This window comes from Molossus molossus, unplaced genomic scaffold, assembly GCF_014108415.1.
Source record: "Molossus molossus isolate mMolMol1 unplaced genomic scaffold, mMolMol1.p scaffold_m16_p_12, whole genome shotgun sequence".
Lineage (NCBI taxonomy): Eukaryota > Metazoa > Chordata > Mammalia > Chiroptera > Molossidae > Molossus > Molossus molossus.
Window position 1 is genome coordinate 45,059,392 of NW_023425347.1, and position 18,231 is coordinate 45,077,622.

General features: G+C 36.4%; 1 protein-coding gene across 1 annotated transcript in view; it reads left to right on the plus strand.

Annotated features, from left to right (window-relative positions):
• The window catches only part of PIGK (phosphatidylinositol glycan anchor biosynthesis class K), a 128,135-nt gene that overhangs the window by 68,855 nt on the left and 41,049 nt on the right, over window positions 1–18,231 (plus strand). Inside the window, exon 10 of the mRNA XM_036257229.1 lies at window positions 7,508–7,592. Within this exon, the coding sequence (XP_036113122.1) occupies window positions 7,508–7,592 (85 nt within the window). The remainder of the gene's footprint in view (window positions 1–7,507; window positions 7,593–18,231) is intronic.

Sequence of the window (18,231 nt, forward strand, 5' to 3'; positions counted from 1 at the left end):
TTGTGTTTGTCTCTATTGACCAATAAAATTGAATTCTGTTCTCCCTTAGAGTATCTTTAAACTTTTAAGAATGTCATAGGGTCCCAGGTTTATCAAGTATATCTTGTAGAACAATATGTGTTGTCACTTATATGAATTCTAGGGCATTTTTTAAAATGTCATTTAGGAGTGGGGATTTTTCCATCATTGTTTTCCCCAACAAGATCAAATTAAATTAATTTGGTTTCTCTATGTGGTTTTAGTTTCAAGTAATTATTTTGAGCTATCATGTTTAAGAGGTTACACTAACTTTGGCTAGCTTCCTGTGTTTGTTTATGATATATTTGAGTAGTTTCTTCCTAATGACTTTGGATTACCCTAAATGATGTGTTTTGACTTATTTGTTGATCTTCTTAATTTTTAGTTTGTATTTGGCATAGTACAGTGTCTCTGCTTTCCTCTTCTTTTTGTTGTGTGTACATATTTCTAGTGTTTGAGAAGATGATTTGGCCTTCTGCACACAATAATTATGTCATTTTATGATCATTTAATCTCAGTGTCGCAACATAGAATAAAAAGTTCACCTGTTTCTGAATCAGATGGCCATATATCTGGGCACAGTGAGCAATTTCATGATGTAACTTCAGAGGTGCTTAGCTAGCACAGAGGAGGAAGATTTTTGAGGACACTGGGCATCTGTAAAAGTAAAAGAACACAAATGGTATAAGGGTTTGTAAAGACTAACTTCTTGGTTTCAGAATTTTGCCAGCATTACTTTACTTATGCAGAGGATTTTGACAATATTTCTATGCATTTTGACTTGAGATGGTAGTATCACTGTATTAGATCCAAAGTCCTTTTATAGTATAAACAAATTCCATTTATTATTGTTTTCTACAAAAATACAGTTAAAGCTCTGGCCAGTTTTGCTCAGTGGTTAGAACATTGGCCCATGGACCAGAAAGTTCCAGGTTCAGCTCCTGCTAAGGGCACGTACCTCAGTTGCAGTTTGTCCCTGGCCCCGGTTGAGGTCGTGTGGGTGGCAACCAGTCCATGTGTCTCTCTCATACTGATGTTTTTCTCTCTCTCCACCGTTTCTCCCTCCTGCTCTATCTGAAGATAAATGCAAAAATGTCTTTGGGTGAGAATAAAACAAAAACACAGTTAAAAATAGTAAAGTAAAAACAAAAGGAATATGCAATTTTTCCATGCAGAAATTACTCCCTTATTAAATTATTTAAGTATAGCTTCTTAGTGAGGAATCTTGAAAAGAGATAATACAAAAAGTCTTTCCTTTTAGGAGGAACTCAAAATGTTAAATGACAGCAATTATGGGTGGCTTTAAGAAAGAAAGAAAACTGCCATTTTGTGAGAGAAAATTCAGGTTCTCTCAGAATGGCAGCCACATGTAAATTGAAATTAACATTTGTATTATTAACATTTCTGAATTATACTATAAGCATGGATTACTTGGTGAGGGCCTTGACTACAGAGCACTTGAGAGATGGGGCTTAGAAAGTGTGGGTGACCTTAGGGGGCAGTCTTGGGAGAGCCTCACTCTGAGAATAGAAGCCAACTTTCAGAGGCGGGGGTGTTCCTTGGAGCTCAGTGGTGAAGGGAAAGAAAGGAGCAGCTGATGTTGAGTTAAAAGGAAATAAGTGAAAAAAACAAAAAGGATAAATTCTGTTTCCACTATCATCACAAAAATCAACCATTTATTAATGAAACCACACTCAGTGTTGTCACAGAGGAGGATGCTCTTGAACTGAGAAGCCTAATAAGCCAACTTATCTCTCTTCTTCCCCCCATCACAAGATAACTTGTGTTGCTGGTCCTGGAAAAAAACAATCTTCAACAGAAAAAAGAAGGAAGCATCTGTACAAAGTTACTAGAGAGACAGAGAAGGAAAGGAAAAATAAAAGGAAGAAAAGAAAAATCGCCCTGGCCAGTTTGGCTCAGCGGTTAGAGCGTCGGCCTGCGGTCCGGAGAGACCCGGGTTCGGTTCCCACTAAGGGCACGTACGTCAGTTGCAGTTTGTCCCCGGCCCTGGTTGGTCGTGCGGGTGGCAGCCACTCGATGTGTCCCTTCACATCGATGTTTCTCTCTCTCTCTCTCTCTCTCTCTCCCTTCCTCTCTCTCCCTCCCACTCTATCTGTACAAAAAATGGAAAAATATCCTTGGGTGAGGATTAAAAAAAAAAAGAAAAGAAAAATCACAAAACAGGAAAACGGAAACAACATTTGAACATGAATAACCTATTAAACAAGCAATTGCATTATGAAATGACACCATAAATCAGACACTCCAATACTCACAATTGAAATGGACAAATAAACAGGAAATGTATGAAACAGGAGCTGACTGAACTTTAGAAAGAAATTGGTGAAAAAAGACAAAAATCATTTCAGAAATGAAAATAAATTACAGGGTACCCAAGGGATGATAGATATTACCAAAAGTTCAGTAAAAGACATAAAAAATGGAAATGAAAGAGTCAAGAAAATGAAACTGAAATAAGAGAGATAAAAGGATCAGAGAAAAAGTGATAGAGAGAATCTAATATATTTAATTCAAGAACTTGAACCAGAAGAACAAATGAAAAATCAACAGAAACAATATTTCAGGTTATAATGAAAAAACCTTTTGGAAATAAAAGGAGATCTGAATTTCCATATTGAAAGGATTCCTAAGTGTCTGGGAGAATTGATCTAGAACAACTAATTTTTAGCTGTACCCTATATCTTAGTATTAGGCTTTAAAATAAAAGAAAAAGAAGACCACTTGAGTCTCCAAGCCAAAAATATAATAAATAACTAAAATATTTGAAATAAATTAAAATGGAAATAAAATTTGTTTGACATAACACTTTTAGCAACATATAAAGCAATAAAATGATAAACATTTTCAATAAATTAAAAATGAGTAATAATTTTAATTTATTGTGAAACATTGAATAAGTGAAAAACTCCTCTAAGTCTATAGTGATACCCATGATTATTTGTGAATTGCACTTTGTGTGACTTTTAAAAAGTGTCCTGCGGGTCTTAAGAAAATTTTCAAACCTATCTTTGGTTGATGCATGCTGAAGTGTTTAGATGTGAATTGTCTTATCTGCAACCACAAAAAAAAAAAAAAGGAAGAAAGAAAGAAAGAAAGAAAGAAAGAAAGAAAGAAAGAAAGAAAGAAAGAAAGAAAGAAAGAAAAATAAAATAAAATACAGGAACATGTTTGGAATAGAATGTTTCATAACAGCTACTTGGCATTTGAAAAATGTCACTCAAATTGCTAGATCTCCAGTTTTTTAAAAAATCTTTTATATTGACTGAGAGACATTTTATGAGTAAAAAGTATTTCATCTTATACATGCTACTTTAGATTTCTGGAGTAAACAATGAAAAGTGTCCTTTTCATACTTATATATACTCTTAGAATGAATTCAGTGATTTAATCTTTATCTGTTTTTAGCAGATACTTAATATTATTACTTTTTTCTATATATCTTCAGATAGAGTGGGAGGGAGAGAGAGGGAGAGAAAAGGAGAGAGAGAAACATTGACATGAGAGGGACACATCAACTGGTTGCCTCCAGCATGAGCCTGACCAGGGCCGGGGAGGAACCGCAACCAAGGTATATGCCCTTGGCTGGAATCGAATCCGAGATTCATTGGTCCGCAGGTGGACACTCGACCACTGAGCCAAACCAGCCAGCGCTAGCAGATACTTACTGAAGCTCCTGGTGCCGTAACAGGAATCAAGGCACTGGCAGCAAGCTGTACTGACTAGTCATTGTCTTCTCTACCACAGACATACAGCAAACAAGAAACAAGCAAGCAGTTTCACTTAGAAATATCCTTGGTGAGGAAGGATTTTTTGTTGTTGTTGTTAATCCTCACCTGAGGATATATTTTCATAGATTTTTTTTAGATAGAGTGGGAGGGAGGGAGGGAAAGAGAGAGAGAGAAACATTGATGTGAAAGAGAGACATCAATTGGCTGCCTCCCGCACAACCTTGACCGGGGCTGGGAATCGAACCTGTAACCCAGAAACGTGCCCTTGACTGGGAATTGAACCTGAGACCCTTCTGACACGAATTGTAACTGCTGAGCCAAACCGGCCAGGGCAGGCAAATTTTTAATTGGATCATTTAACTTTTTATTATGGAGTTGTAATACATACATATGCCTGGTACAAATTCTTTTTCAGATAGATGATTTGTAAAAATTTTGTCCCATTCTGTGGGTTGTTTATTTTACTTAATGATATCCTCTGAAGCACAAACTTTCAAATTTTGATGATACTCAGTCTATCTATTTTCCTTTTGTTGCTTGGTATGTGTTTTATGTATCTAAAAATGTAGATAGACTTCTAAAATGTACATTGTGAAATGTTTTAAAATGTTTTCTTTTGTCAATGAATGTTTTGTTTTATTGTGGTAAAATATACTGTATTAGTTTGTGAGGGCTCCCATAACAAAGTACCACAGGGTGGGTAACTTAAACAACAGAAATTTATTTCCTCACAGTTCTGGAGGCTATAAGTTCAAGATTAAGGTATTGGCAGGACTGGTTTCTTCTAAGGCCTCTATCATTGATTTATAGGTGGCCAAGTCTCCCAGTGTCTTCACGTTGTCTTTACCCTGTCTCTGTGGTCTATTCTCCTTTGTTCGTTCTTTCTTTTCTTTCTTTCCTTTCTTTCTTTCTTTCCTTTCTTTCTTTCTTTCTTTCTTTCTTTCTTTCTTTCTTTCTTTCTTTCTTTCTTTCTTTCTTTCTTTCTTTCTGTCTCTCTTTCTGTCTCTCTTTCTGTCTCTCTTTCTGTCTCTCTTTCTGTCTCTCTTTCTGTCTTTTCTTTCTTTCTTTCTTTCTTTCTTTCTTTCTTTCTTTCTTTCTTTCTTTCTTTCTTTCTTTCTTTCTTTCTCTTCCTTCCTCTCTCCCTCCCTCCCTCCCTCCTTTCCTCCCTCCCTCCCTCCCTCCCCTCCCGTCCCCTCCCCTCTCCTCCCTTCCTTCTTTCATTTTTAAAATTTATCTTTATTGTTGAAAGTATTATACATTTTCCCCCATTTTCCTAGTTGATACCCTCCACCCTGCTCCTGCCCCCCACCACTACTCCACCTTCAGGCCTTCACCACACTATTGTCTGTGTCATGGGTTATGCATATATGCATATAATTCTTTGGTTAATCTCTTCCTCACCCCTTCGCCCCTCCCCTCTGAGATTTGTCCTCTCCTTATCAGGACACTATCATATTGGATTAGGGCCCACCCTTGATGACCTAATTTTAACCTAAGGACCTCTTTAAGACCCTTTTTCCAAATATAGTCACATTCTTAGGTACTCAAGATTAGGGCTTTAATGTGTAGTTCAGCCCATAACATATACATAACAAAATTGATCATTCTAACCATTTTTAAGAGTTTCATTCAGTGGCATTATATACATTAACATTATCATGTAATCATCACCACCATCCATCTCCAGAACTTTTTTGTCTTTCAATATTGAAACTCTAACCTTTAAACTCTACCCTGGCAACCACCATTCTACTTTGTGTTTCCATCAAACATTGTTGTGAGATAAATTTTTTCATCATTAGTGAGACTCTTTTCAAAGTCCCCCCAAATTAATTATTTTTATGCTAATTTTGGCAGGTATACTCAGACTTTTACAGAGCTAACAGGTTCTTTAGGCTCTGAAATCATATGTAAAATTTTGTACATTTAAAAAAAAATTTTAAATTACAGTTTACATGCAATATTATTCTGTGTTAGTTTCAGATGTACAATAAGGTGGTTCTTGGGAAAGATTCCAGATTTCTCATTTTCAGATTCTTTAACTACAGCCCTGGAGACTTGGACCAGTCTTGTTTGATTATTTTTCAAGATAATTCACAGTTTCAATTTTTAAAATTTAATTTTTAAGTTGATAAGTTGATGTGTGATTTACAGAGACAAAAGGTAGAAGGAACTTTAAACAGGTTGAGGTCTTATTGTTTTGAAATATGATGCTTATTTGCTATTTTGAAAAGGGTCAATACTTTTTTAAAAATATCTTTTCTAATACTGTCTATTTGGGGAGATTTTATTTTTATTTCTTTTCTGCACTTGACTGTTTTATACTGTATTAAATATTATGTCAACTCTGCGTCTTATTGTAAATGGAGATATTAAAGAAAATATTTTCATATAAAATAATCTCTCAGAGTTATTGTTTTTATTTTATTCATATTTTCAGATAGCAAACATTTATTGAATATTATATGATAAACATTTGATATACTACAAAGAAGAATAAGACATGGTTTTTGTCTTTTTTTTTAATTGATTTTTTAATCTATTTTCCTTTTGTTGCTTGGTATGTGTTTTATGTATCTAAAAATGTAGATAGACTTCTAAAATGTACATTGTGAAATGTTTTAAAATGTTTTCTTTTGTCAATGAATGTTTTATTTTATTGTGGTAAAATATACTGTATTAGTTTGTGAGGGCTCCCATAACAAAGAGAGAGAGAAAGGAGAGAGATAGAAACACCTGTGTGAGAGAGAAACATCGATTGGCTGCCTCCTGCACACCCCCTTCTGGGGATTGAGCCTGCAACCCTGGCATGTGCCCTGACCGGGAATCAAACCCGAACCTCTAGTTCCATAGTACGAAGCTCAATCCCCTGAGCCACACCAGCCGGGTGGTTTTTGTCTTTTTCCTTTTTTTTTTTAATCCTCAATCGAGGACATTTTTGCATTTATCTTCAGATAGAGCGGGAGGGAGGGGGGGAGAGAAAGAGAAAAATGAGAGAAACATTGATGTGAGAGAGACACATCGAGTGGCTGCCACCCACACGACCCCAACTGGGGCCGTGGACAAACTGCAACCGAGGTACGTGCCCTTAGCGGGAACCGAACCCGGGACTTCCTGGTCTGCGAGTTGACTCTCTAACCGCTGAACCAAACCGGCCAGGGCCGGTTTTTGTCTTTAATGAGGTAAAAATGTACCTAGATGGGTCTAAATATATTATTATATTTGAAAGAAGAGGACATAAAGAAGAAATGCCTGTTTGGTCCAAACAGGAAACTAGAGAAAATCAGAGTCGTGGAGCTGCAAGGCCCATCAGTGGGTGGCTGGCAGTAGTTGAATGTGGGTGGAACAGCAGACCGGTACAGAGAAGAGTTGCTAGCAATGAGGCTTGAACATGGTTGGAGCACAGATTTTGAAGACCTTTACTGTGTAAGAAGCACATCCTATGAACAGAGAGTTCTTACACGTTTTTAAGTCTGAGAGTGAAAGACAAGACCTGAGACTATTCGGTGATGTTAGCTAATCTAATTACATAGTAGTTAAGTGCAATCTGAATGCATTTATAGTTACATCACTTTAAAGTTACCATTAGGTGGTTTTTCATAGATTATTGATACATACCGATTATTTCAAAAACACTATGTATACTTTAATATATTTTATATTTGGCATATTTACATATTTGCCATATTTAAATATAGAGTGTTTACCTTTGGTTTGTGTTTTCTAATTCCTTTTTCCAGTGATAAGGAAGACTGGATGGATGAGGAACTAACGGAACCCCTGAAATATGCTGAACAACTTCCTGTAGCTCAGATAATACACCAGGTTTGCTTCCAGTTTATTTTTCTGAAAGAAACAAGATTTTTAATCTCTGAAAAGTAATTGCTTTTGTTAGGCTTTTCAGAATCAATGTGCTATAGCTAAAAGGCATTCCAGGCCGTCTGTCCCTGTTTAGACTCCACCTATTACAGTGGGAAGTCTCATTCAAAACAATATTAAAAGGCTACTTGCTGTGTAACAGTAGAATTCTTACTTATATAAAATATAGGGTGAAATCAGAATTATCTTTTGGGCATTATTTAACAATAAGACTTAATTTCAGAAAACTTGCATTTGAACCACTGTATCTAGTAATTGTTACTGACAGGAAAAAAGAGTTGAAAAAATATAATTTGGTGTAATTTTTTTGACTAGCTAAAATGAGAAAACGATATTTCCCTACTTCTTTCACCCCATTATCAACTCTTGTGAAGTGTAATTTTAAGTGTCATGTGGGCAGTTTTTTTCATTTCCAATTATAATGACTCTATTATTCCTTCTACATAACTGTAATCTTAGAAAAGGCAGTGTGGTAAGTATTTAAACTCATATTTTGTACTGTGTGTTTTTTTTTAAATCCTCACCCAAGGACATTTTTTCATTTTTTTGTTCAGATAGAGTGGGAGGGACAGAGAGAGAAACATCGACGCGAAATGGACACATGGAGTGGCTGCCTCCCACACAACCCAACCGGCAGGGGACAAACTGTAGCCAAGGCACATGCCCTTAGCGGGAACTGAACCCGGGTCTCTCTGGACTGCAGGCCAACGTTCTAACCGCTGAGCCAAACCGGCCAGGGCTTTTTTATGATTTTGACAGCATATAAAGTCTGCCCTGCTGGGTTAGAATCTAAGAATTTTAAATGATCTGTTGACAAGAGTTATGGCCTTTAGACATATCAGAATTTTCAGAATCTATAGATTATAGGGAATATTAAAAGTCCTTGGAGGTAAGAATATCTCAGAATTTCAATCAATGTTGTTATTAAGATTCTTTCTATATGTCTTTGTTAATCATAAGAATATTTAGCTGATATGGGTTGATTAGAAGACATGCCAGTTTGAACTTATTAAGAGAAGCAAGCTTTTACTTTAAAATGTTGACTATATAGATCTTTTCATTGACATTAAAATTTAATATTAAAATTCTATGAGCCATTACACAAACTGGTCAGAAATTTGCCCCTTTGGGAAGCCTATCTGTGCTTGGTAATCAGGTCTCACTTATATGTCAGGAATTCCCTAGTGTTGTCAGAGCCTAAATGACCTAACAGCCTGCAAATGTCACATTTAAAATTCTGTCTTCATGCCTGACTCTCAGCATAAATGAATTAAACAGCAGAGCAGGAGCAAGTCAATATGTTCTTAATAAGAAGAGTGAGCAATGAAACAGTTTGTGGTTTGTTCAGAATAGGTAAGTAGATGCTGCCTAGAACAGTTCACCTAAAATAAAATCTGAAACGGGAAATAAGAATTAACCTTTAAGATGGTTGACCAGATGAAATGTCAGTCATATTTTTATAGCAGGAACGATCCAATAAACTATGGTTTATGTAACAGCTGCATTTTGCTGTTATACTCTGTATGAATTCAAAGATGAAATTTTTTGACCCTGGTGAAAATTTTTATTATATTTTTGGCAGTATAAAAAGCTGTATTAATTTAAGCACTGAATTATGAACATTATAATTCTGTAGTACCTGAATTAATAAAATTTTTATTTTTAAGAAATTTTTATAATAGGAATTCATTTTCTTTAATTTTTATTGAATAAATTTAATTCTGTTCTCAAGGGGTAATCAGGAAAGGTCATTGTTAAACTCTTATCTATTCCTCTTGTTACTTCCCTTTACTAACAGTACTGCAACTTTGGTACTATTACAGTTGTCTCTCCAAGTGGCCTTTAAGAAACATGAATGTTACTCAGATTGCATTTCATTATCAGAAGTTAGACAAGAGTCTTTACATTGCTATTATATACTGCAAATTCCCATTTTTAGGGGTCCTAGCAAATCTGATTATACATCTAGGAAACCCATGAGATTAATGTTATAAATAGTAGAATTAATAAAAGAATCTGGTGAGATAGCCAGATATAAGATAAATACAACCAATAGCTTCTCTATATTTACAATAAGCACACAGAATGGAAATGGGAAAAACGTTCTTTCACAATATTGAAAATACCAAAAAACGCTTAGGAGTAAATTTGACAAGTAAACCATAGGACCTATATAATAATCATGGAAATATACTATGCTTCATAACCAGAAAGATACACCAAATTATTTGATGTGATGGGGAACTTACTATCACAAAAGTATCATTTTTTCCAAATTAGCAATTCTAGGGAAGCAAGGTTTTTTGTTTGTTTTTTTTTTTGTTTTGTTTTTTTGTTTTTTATGTAAAGGAATAAGTGACCACATAGTTCATGTGGAAGAACAATTATACAATAATAGCCAAAGAAGGTGTATAAAAGAGAGATGTGCCTGTCTGACCAGATATCAGAACACAGACACTAAAATGGAACACAATGGAGTAGATTTCAAATTTTCTTTATCGTAATTGACAATAAATACATTTTGCATAATTAATGACCCTTGTGTATTTGTATGTATACTAGAAAATAGAAATAAACATTTCATGAAATATTTACCTCATTACATATGATGAACACTGATATTTTCTTTTTTTATTTTATATTTGAAAAAATGCCAAATCCTAATAAATTGATTTTATTTCATTTATTTTTTTATCCTCACCTGAGGACATTTTTCCATTTTTTGTTCAGATAGAGTAGGAGGAAGAGAGAGAGAGAGAAACATCAATGTGAAAGGGACACATCGAGTGGCTGCCACCCGCACAACCCAACCAGGGCCGGGGACAAACTGCAACCAAGGTACGAACTGAACCCTTAGTGGGAACTGAACCCTGGTCTCTCTGGATCACAGGCCGATGCTCTAACCACTGACCCAAACCAGCCAGGGTTGATTTTACAAAGCAATAAATAATTTTACCTGTGGCTTGCAAGACACTAGAATAGAGAATCCAGAGGAAAAAAGTAATTATATTTGATCATTTAGAATATGATTGAGATGATATTTCAGTAGGAAAATGGTTAAACTTCCATTTTATACTATATATGAAGTAAATTAGATTAAAAACAAAGTAAAATAAATAAATAAAAATTTTAGAAGAAAATTTAGGCAACTGCATTTATAATCTGAAAGTAGGGAAGAACTTTATGAACATGAAAACCAAGAAGATACGGTTAGCTCTATAAAAATGGAATATTTTATATGACATAAGATAGAACAACATTAAAAAACTCATGTTAGATTCAAGACACAGTGTTTACAAAGAAGACAACAGTAAATTGGTTACTATCTAAACCATATAGAGTACTCTTAGAAGTTAATAAAAGGCAAACAAAACAAATTAGTAGAAAAAAAAGGTGAAAGAAATGAAAAGTAGTTAAGAGAACACTAATTGAATGGCCAGTGAATGAAAGGAATAGCCCCAGTATCAGTAAGGAAGTGAACATTAAAAATTCAGTGAAATTATTTTATGCCCATCCAATTGGCAAAAGTTAAAATTACACTTTGTAAAACAGTTTTGCAGTTCCTCAAAAGATTAAACCTAGAGTTTTATATGATCCACTGATTCCAGCTTAGGTATGTAAAACCATGCATCCACACAAAAACACGTACATGCGTGATCATAGCAGCATTATTCTTAACAGCCAGTAGCTGGAAACAACCCAAATGTCCATCAACTGATGAATGGATAGGTAAACTATAGTATATTCACACAATAGCATATTAGTTGGTGCCAAAAGAGAATGAAGTACTGATTCTTGCCACAACATGGATGAGCCTTGAAAACAGTTATATTAAATAAAAGAAGCCAGTCACAAAGATCACATATTATATGGTTCTAGCTATAAGAAATGTCCAAAATAGACATAACTATAGAGACAAAAAGCAGATTAGTGGTTGCTTAGGACTTAGATGAATGGGGGAATGGGACTGACTTCTAAATGGATACAGGATTTCTGTTCTTTGGAGTGATAAAAATGTTCTAAACTTAGATGACAGTGATCATTGCAGAGCTCTGTGATTATACTAAAACCACAGAATTGTATACTTAAAGGGTACATTTTATGGTATATGAATTATATCTCAATAAAGATATTTTTAAAGTTAAAACATTATCCATTTCTGGCAGAGATATAGGAAGAAGATACTTGTATACCTGGTTGGTAGATGTCTGAATTATTTTTACCTTCTTAGAAGCCATCTTGCAACTTCTCTTCCATATTTAATATATATATCCTTCAACCCAGTGGTTCCATTCATGAGTATCTAGCATGTACCACTAATATATAAGTAAGAGAACTAATGTATAAGAATCTTAGTACAATGATATATCAGCCTTACTTGTGATCACAACAAATTGGAAACAATGTGAACGGCCCTCAGCATAGTTGATAAATAGTGTGTATGACTTTGAGAAGCTACAATACAGTACAGCAAATGTATTTTTCTGTTTTCTTATTAATGGATTTATTTTCTTATCAACCAACCTCTTTCCCCTCCTCCTGTTTTTGCCTAGTGATAGAAAATTTAGTCAAGTCACTCACACCCAGGGTTTTCTCCCCCTTCCATTCCTTCTTGGGATCATGGAATCTCAGCTTAGGTAAATGGGTAGGTGGGTAGTTGATGTAACTTGATGGCTCTGAGATATTCAGGGTGTTTCTCTACTCAGATGTTGTATGGTTTTGGATCAGCATCTATCCCTTCTAGTAATCACTGAGATAACTGGTGTGCAGAGCGCCCCTCCACATGGTTGCATGGCTCTAGCAATGGTAGAGGAAGAGAACAGAGGAGGATATGGAAAAGGTCAGCTCATTTGTTGTCGTTTTCTTCTCTATCATCTCCCCCTTCTGACTTTCTTACTTTTCTTTCTTGCCCCATTCCTCCGTATTTCCTTCTCTTTTATTTCTGTAAGCTAAAGTTATATGAATTCTTTCTAATTATTGGTGAACTTTGTTAATATTTTCATTGAAAAGTGAGTTAAATGCAGTGTCTTCTACATGCTAGATAAGTACGGTCATCACTGATTGTTGAATTTAGGGGTCTTTGACATGCTAAGAAGCAGTAGAGTTAAGAGATTTCTAAAGGTTACAGAGAGCTTGACAAGGGTTACATAGGTTAACAAACCTGTTTATCATACTCAGCTTCCTTCATAGATAATAAATGCAATGGTAGTAGTTCTTAAACATTTCTGAGTAGGTATGCAAATTGGAAGATTAATTATATTAACAATTTAGGCAATCTGGTGGTCTTACAATAAAATAGAGTATAAAGCATGGGAAAGCGTAATATGCAATTACTGATGTAAAGGGCATTACTAAATATGAAAGTACAACTAATCCTTTTAAAGATTTATGAAGTGTGTTAGGACTGAAAATACTATAAAGAAATAGAAAAGGGACTTCCGGTCAAGATGGCGGCGTAGGGAAACGCAGTATCGCGTTCTCCCACAACCACATCCAAGTTACAACAAAACTACAGAACAACCATCATCCAAAACCGCCTGAAATCAAGCTGAATGGAAGTCCTACAACTACGGAATTAAAAAAAAAAAAAGCAGCTACATCCAGACCGGTAGGAGGGGCGGCGGCGGCGCGGCGGGGCTGGTCCCACACCCAAGTGTGGCGGATAAAAATCAGGAGGCTCCCGCGGCTGGGAAGGTCCTTCCTGAGGACTGGGGGTCCCCGTCCCACACCAGGTGCCCCGCTCAGGTTTCCAGTGCCAGGAAGAGAATCCCCATAACTTCTGGCTGGAAAAACCAGCGGAAACTGAGGCTCAGGGAAGCTGAAGCGGCTGGAGCCCCAGGCAGCTCCCTAAAGGGCCCGCGCACGGACTTATCGGACTCTCTCCCTCTAAGCTCGGAGGGGAGGCAGCTCGAGGGGCACCAGAGACATACAGGGAAGAACTGAGCTATTTGGCACTGGAGCGAGGGCTGGAGAGGGGGCTTCCTCGGGGACAAACGTGCTGTCAGAGGCCTTTGTTCCTTTGGTGAGCCCTTCCCGGGGGCGGCAGACAGAAGCCATATCTGGGACTCCAGCAACCTGGCTCACACTGGTAGCCCCGCCCTGCTGACTCCCTGAGGCCCCGCCCCGCCCCACACAACTTTCAAGCCCGCCCAAGCTGATGCCACTTGCTTAACCATAGGATTGGCGGTCTTGGATCCTGCTTCAGGTTTTTCCTAAATTCTTTCAAACGAGCAGCATCGGGTCTCAGCAAGCCCCATACCTCTCATTAAGTAATACACAGAAACAAACACAGGGAGGCAGCCAAAATGAGGATACAAAGAAACAGGTCCCAAATGAAAGAACAGAACAAAACCCCAAGAAAAGAACTAAGCGAAATGGAGATAAGCAACCTAACAGATGCTGAGTTCAAAATACTGCTTATAAGGATGCTCAATGAACTCAGTGAGGTCCTCAAGAGCATAAAAAAGGACCAGTCAGAAATGATCGCTGCACAGTTAGAAACGAAGGAGGCTTTAACTGAAATAAAGAATAATTTACATAGCTTCAATAATAGAGTATGTAAATCCAAGGAGCAAATCATCGATTTGGAATATAAGGAAGCAAAAAACGCCCAATCAGAACAGCAAAAAGAAAAAAGAATCCAAAAAAATGAGGATAGTGTAAGGAGCCTCTGGGACAACTTCAAGTGTGCCAACATTCGCATCTTGGGGGTGCCGGAAGGAGAAGAGAGAGAACAAGAAATCGAAAACCTGTTTGAAACAATAATGGCAGAAAACTTTCCTAACTTGGTGAAGGAAACAGAGAGAGTCCCAAACAAGATGAACCCCAAGAGGCCCACACCAAGACACATCATCATCAAAATGCAAAAGGTTCAAGACAAAGAGAGAATCTTAAAAGCAGCAAGAGAAAGGCAGCTAGTTACCTACAAGGGAGTTCCCATTAGGCTGTCAGCTGATTTCTCAAAAGAAACTTTGCAGGCCAGAAGGGAGTGGCAAGAAATATTCAGAGTGATGAAAAGCAAGAACCTACAACCAAAATTACTCTATCCTGCAAAGCTGTCATTTAGAATCGATGGACATATAAAAACTTTCCCAGACAAGAAAAAGTTAAAGGAGTTCATCACTACCAAACTGTTATTATATGAAATGATGAAGGGTCTTTTTAAAGAAAAAAATAAAATGTATGAACAAACAAAATGGCAATGAATACATATCTATCAACAATGGAATCTACAAACAAAATGAACAGGAAGAACAGGAACATTCTCATAGATACAGAGAACATTTTGTTGGTTGCCAGTTGGGAAGAGGGTTGGGGGAATGGATGAAAAAGGTGAAGGGATTAAGAAGCACAAATTCATTGCTAGACTGACAAACCTCAAAGGAAAAGGGGTTGGGGGGGTGGGAAGAAATAAACCAAAGAACTTATATGCATAACCAATGGACATGGACAATAGTTTGGGAAAAGGTGGGAGGGGGGCTGGAGTGGGGAGGAGGGGGCCAATGGGGGAAAAATGTGGAACATCTGTAATACATTTTACATCCAACAATAAAGATGTGGAAAAAAAAAAAAATAGAAAAATACATTCAGAGATGGTAGTTTGGTTAACCTAGCATGATTATGTTGATAATTTCTCTTTAACGGTGATTATTTTTTTCTTTTAATCTGTTGACTAGGAAGGCAGGTATAGAAGTATCTTACTGAGACAGGTATGGAGAGAAGTTGGTAATTTTTCCTAACACATAACTTAACATGTATGTTGTAGATGTTAATTTTAAAATTAAACCACTTTTTATTTATTATTATTTTTTTTTATCCTCACCCGAGGATATTTTTCCATTTTTTGTACAGATAGAGAGGGAGAGAGAGAGAGAGGAAGGGAGAGAGAGAGAGAAACATCGACGTGAAGGGACACATCGAGTGGCTGCCACCCGCACGACCAACCAGGGCCGGGGACAAACCGCAACCGAAGTACGCGCCCTTAGCGGGAACCGAACCCGGGTCTCTCTGGACCGCAGGCCGACGCTCTAACCGCTGAGCCAAACCGGCCAGGGCAAACCACTTTTTAAAAATAGCTAAAATTTAGGATTAATATTTGAAATATGTGAGGAAACTATGGTACTTTAATAGAAATTTGGTTGTTTTTTTTTGTATTAAGAATTGCATGGTTCTAATTATTTTGTCTAAAATTCAGATTCATTTCAATCTAACTTAACATAAAAAATTGATTAGCGCCATGTAGGGTGTATTGAATTATAAAATAATTACAACTAGGGAATTAAAAAAGAGTTAGACACAAAAGTCTTTTAAAAAGAGAAATTTGGCCCTGGCCGGTTTGGCTCAGCGGTTAGAGCATTGGCTCGCAGACCAGAGAGTCCCGAGTTCGGTTCCTGATAAGGGCATGTACCTTGGTTGCAGTTTGTCCCTGGCTATGGTTGAGGTTGTGTGGATGGCAGCCAGTCGATGTGTCTTTCTCACATCGATGTTTCTCTGTCTCTTCCCCCCTCTCTCCCTCCTGCTCTATCTGAAGATAAATGCAAAAAATATCCTCGGGTGAGGATAAAAAAAAAAAGAGAGAGAGAGAGAAATTTGTATGTAGTTAAAAAAATATATATATTAGTAGTCTTAAGTACAGATATTTCTTCAGCTTCCTTTGAAGTAAAATATTTTAGACCTACTGAAAAATGTCAAGGTCAGTAGTTAATGAATATGTGTAATTTAGCAGTTATTAACATAACACTTTTTTTTTTAGTCTCATCTACTTAGGCATGTGTTTTATTTTTTAAATTTTTATGTGAAGAATAAATTTTAGATAGCCCTGGCAGACATTAAAATATTTTAGACTGTACTTTTTCGATATACAAAGTGGCATTGATAAAGAAATGTAGGTAAGTCTTCAGTGCAGAGTAGATTTAATCAGAACAGATAGAATAGATCACCTAACTAGTCTAGAAACTCCAGTATGTATGTAGATTATATCAATGATAAAAATTATATCACAGAGCAGTGAGAAATTAAAGGATTATTCAGTAAGTGATGTTGGAACAATTGATTAGGTATTTGGGGTAAAAGATTAGATTCTTGCTTTATAACACATAGAAAATATACATTCTAAATGGATTATAGATAATGCAAAGTATGGAAAACACCAAAACAATTAGAAAAGTTCATTGGTAAATATTTGTACATAAGGATTTTCTAAGCATGAAAATAATAGCAGAAACTACAAAGGAAAATTGATATGTCTGACTTTGTAAAAAAATGAAAACTTCTGTGCATCAAAATGAAAAGGCAGATATCAAAGTGGAATAACATTTTCACACAGAATTAACATCTTTATATATAAAGAGCTTTCACAGAAAGATAAGGAGAAAACTAACACTCCAATGGAAAGGAGCAAAGAACTTATTCAGATAGCCTTAAAACTTTTTTTTTTTTTTTTTTTTATCCTCACCCGAGGACATTTTTCCATTTTTTGTTCAGATAGAATAGGAGGGGGAGAGAAAGAGAGAGAAACATCAACATGAAAGGGACACATTGAGTGGTTGCCACCCACGTGACCCAACCTGCGCCGGGGACAAACTGCAACCGAGGTACGTGTCCTTAGCGGGAACTGAACCTGGGTCTCTCTGGACTGCAGGCCGATGCTCTAACCGCTGAGCCAAACTGGCCAGGGCAAGCTTTAAAATTTAAAATTAAGATGGTCAGTAAACTTATGAAAATATGCTAATATTCATTAATGATCTAAGAATTGTTCACTTTAATCATAAAGTACCGTTTGCAAAAATCTCTTAGATTAGCAAAGATATGAAAAGTAATAATACTCATTAATGACAAAGCATATGCAGCTGCTAGAGAGGAGTGGAAATTGTACAAACTGAGGACGGTATGATAACTTGTACCAAAATATTATTTTAATGAGCTATTTAACATGACTGATTGAACACACATGTTTATTCTCCTTCCTGAGAAACCCCACTAATATGACCATAAAGACATAAAAAGATTTAAACCATAAAAGACATAGAAAATAGCAGATAAGAGAAAACAAAAATTAGAAGAAAAGTAGTTGAACAAATGGTAACCAACTTAGAAGAGTGGAAGAGCTAAACCCTAACTTCTGTCATGGAGGAGATCTGTAAGAAAGAGCCAGTTTTTACTGCAGCATCCTGGGAAAGCACCAGGCATCTCAAAGGATGTGTGCAAAGACCTACTGTGTGTTGCCCTCCTGATGAGTTCCTAGAACACAGCATCCAGGCTCATCTACTATTAGGTGGACAACTGGAGAATCCTCCCTCAAAATACTAGTCTAATAGAAAAATAATGCACATTTTGACATTTTCACGACCCCAGTTTAAAACTCTCAGTCTGTTTGTCCCACTGGGAAGCCAGTAGTTGATAAATGCTGCTAATACATAAAAATCTAATCAGTGTTCTATTGCCTCTTACTATGCAGATACAACCAAGGATCATCAGACTTTTAGGGGATGTTTCCATTATGAAAGACAAAGATCCAAATAAGCAAATGGATATGTGAAAATTAGCAAATACAAATAATTCCAGGAACATCATCATTATTACCAGC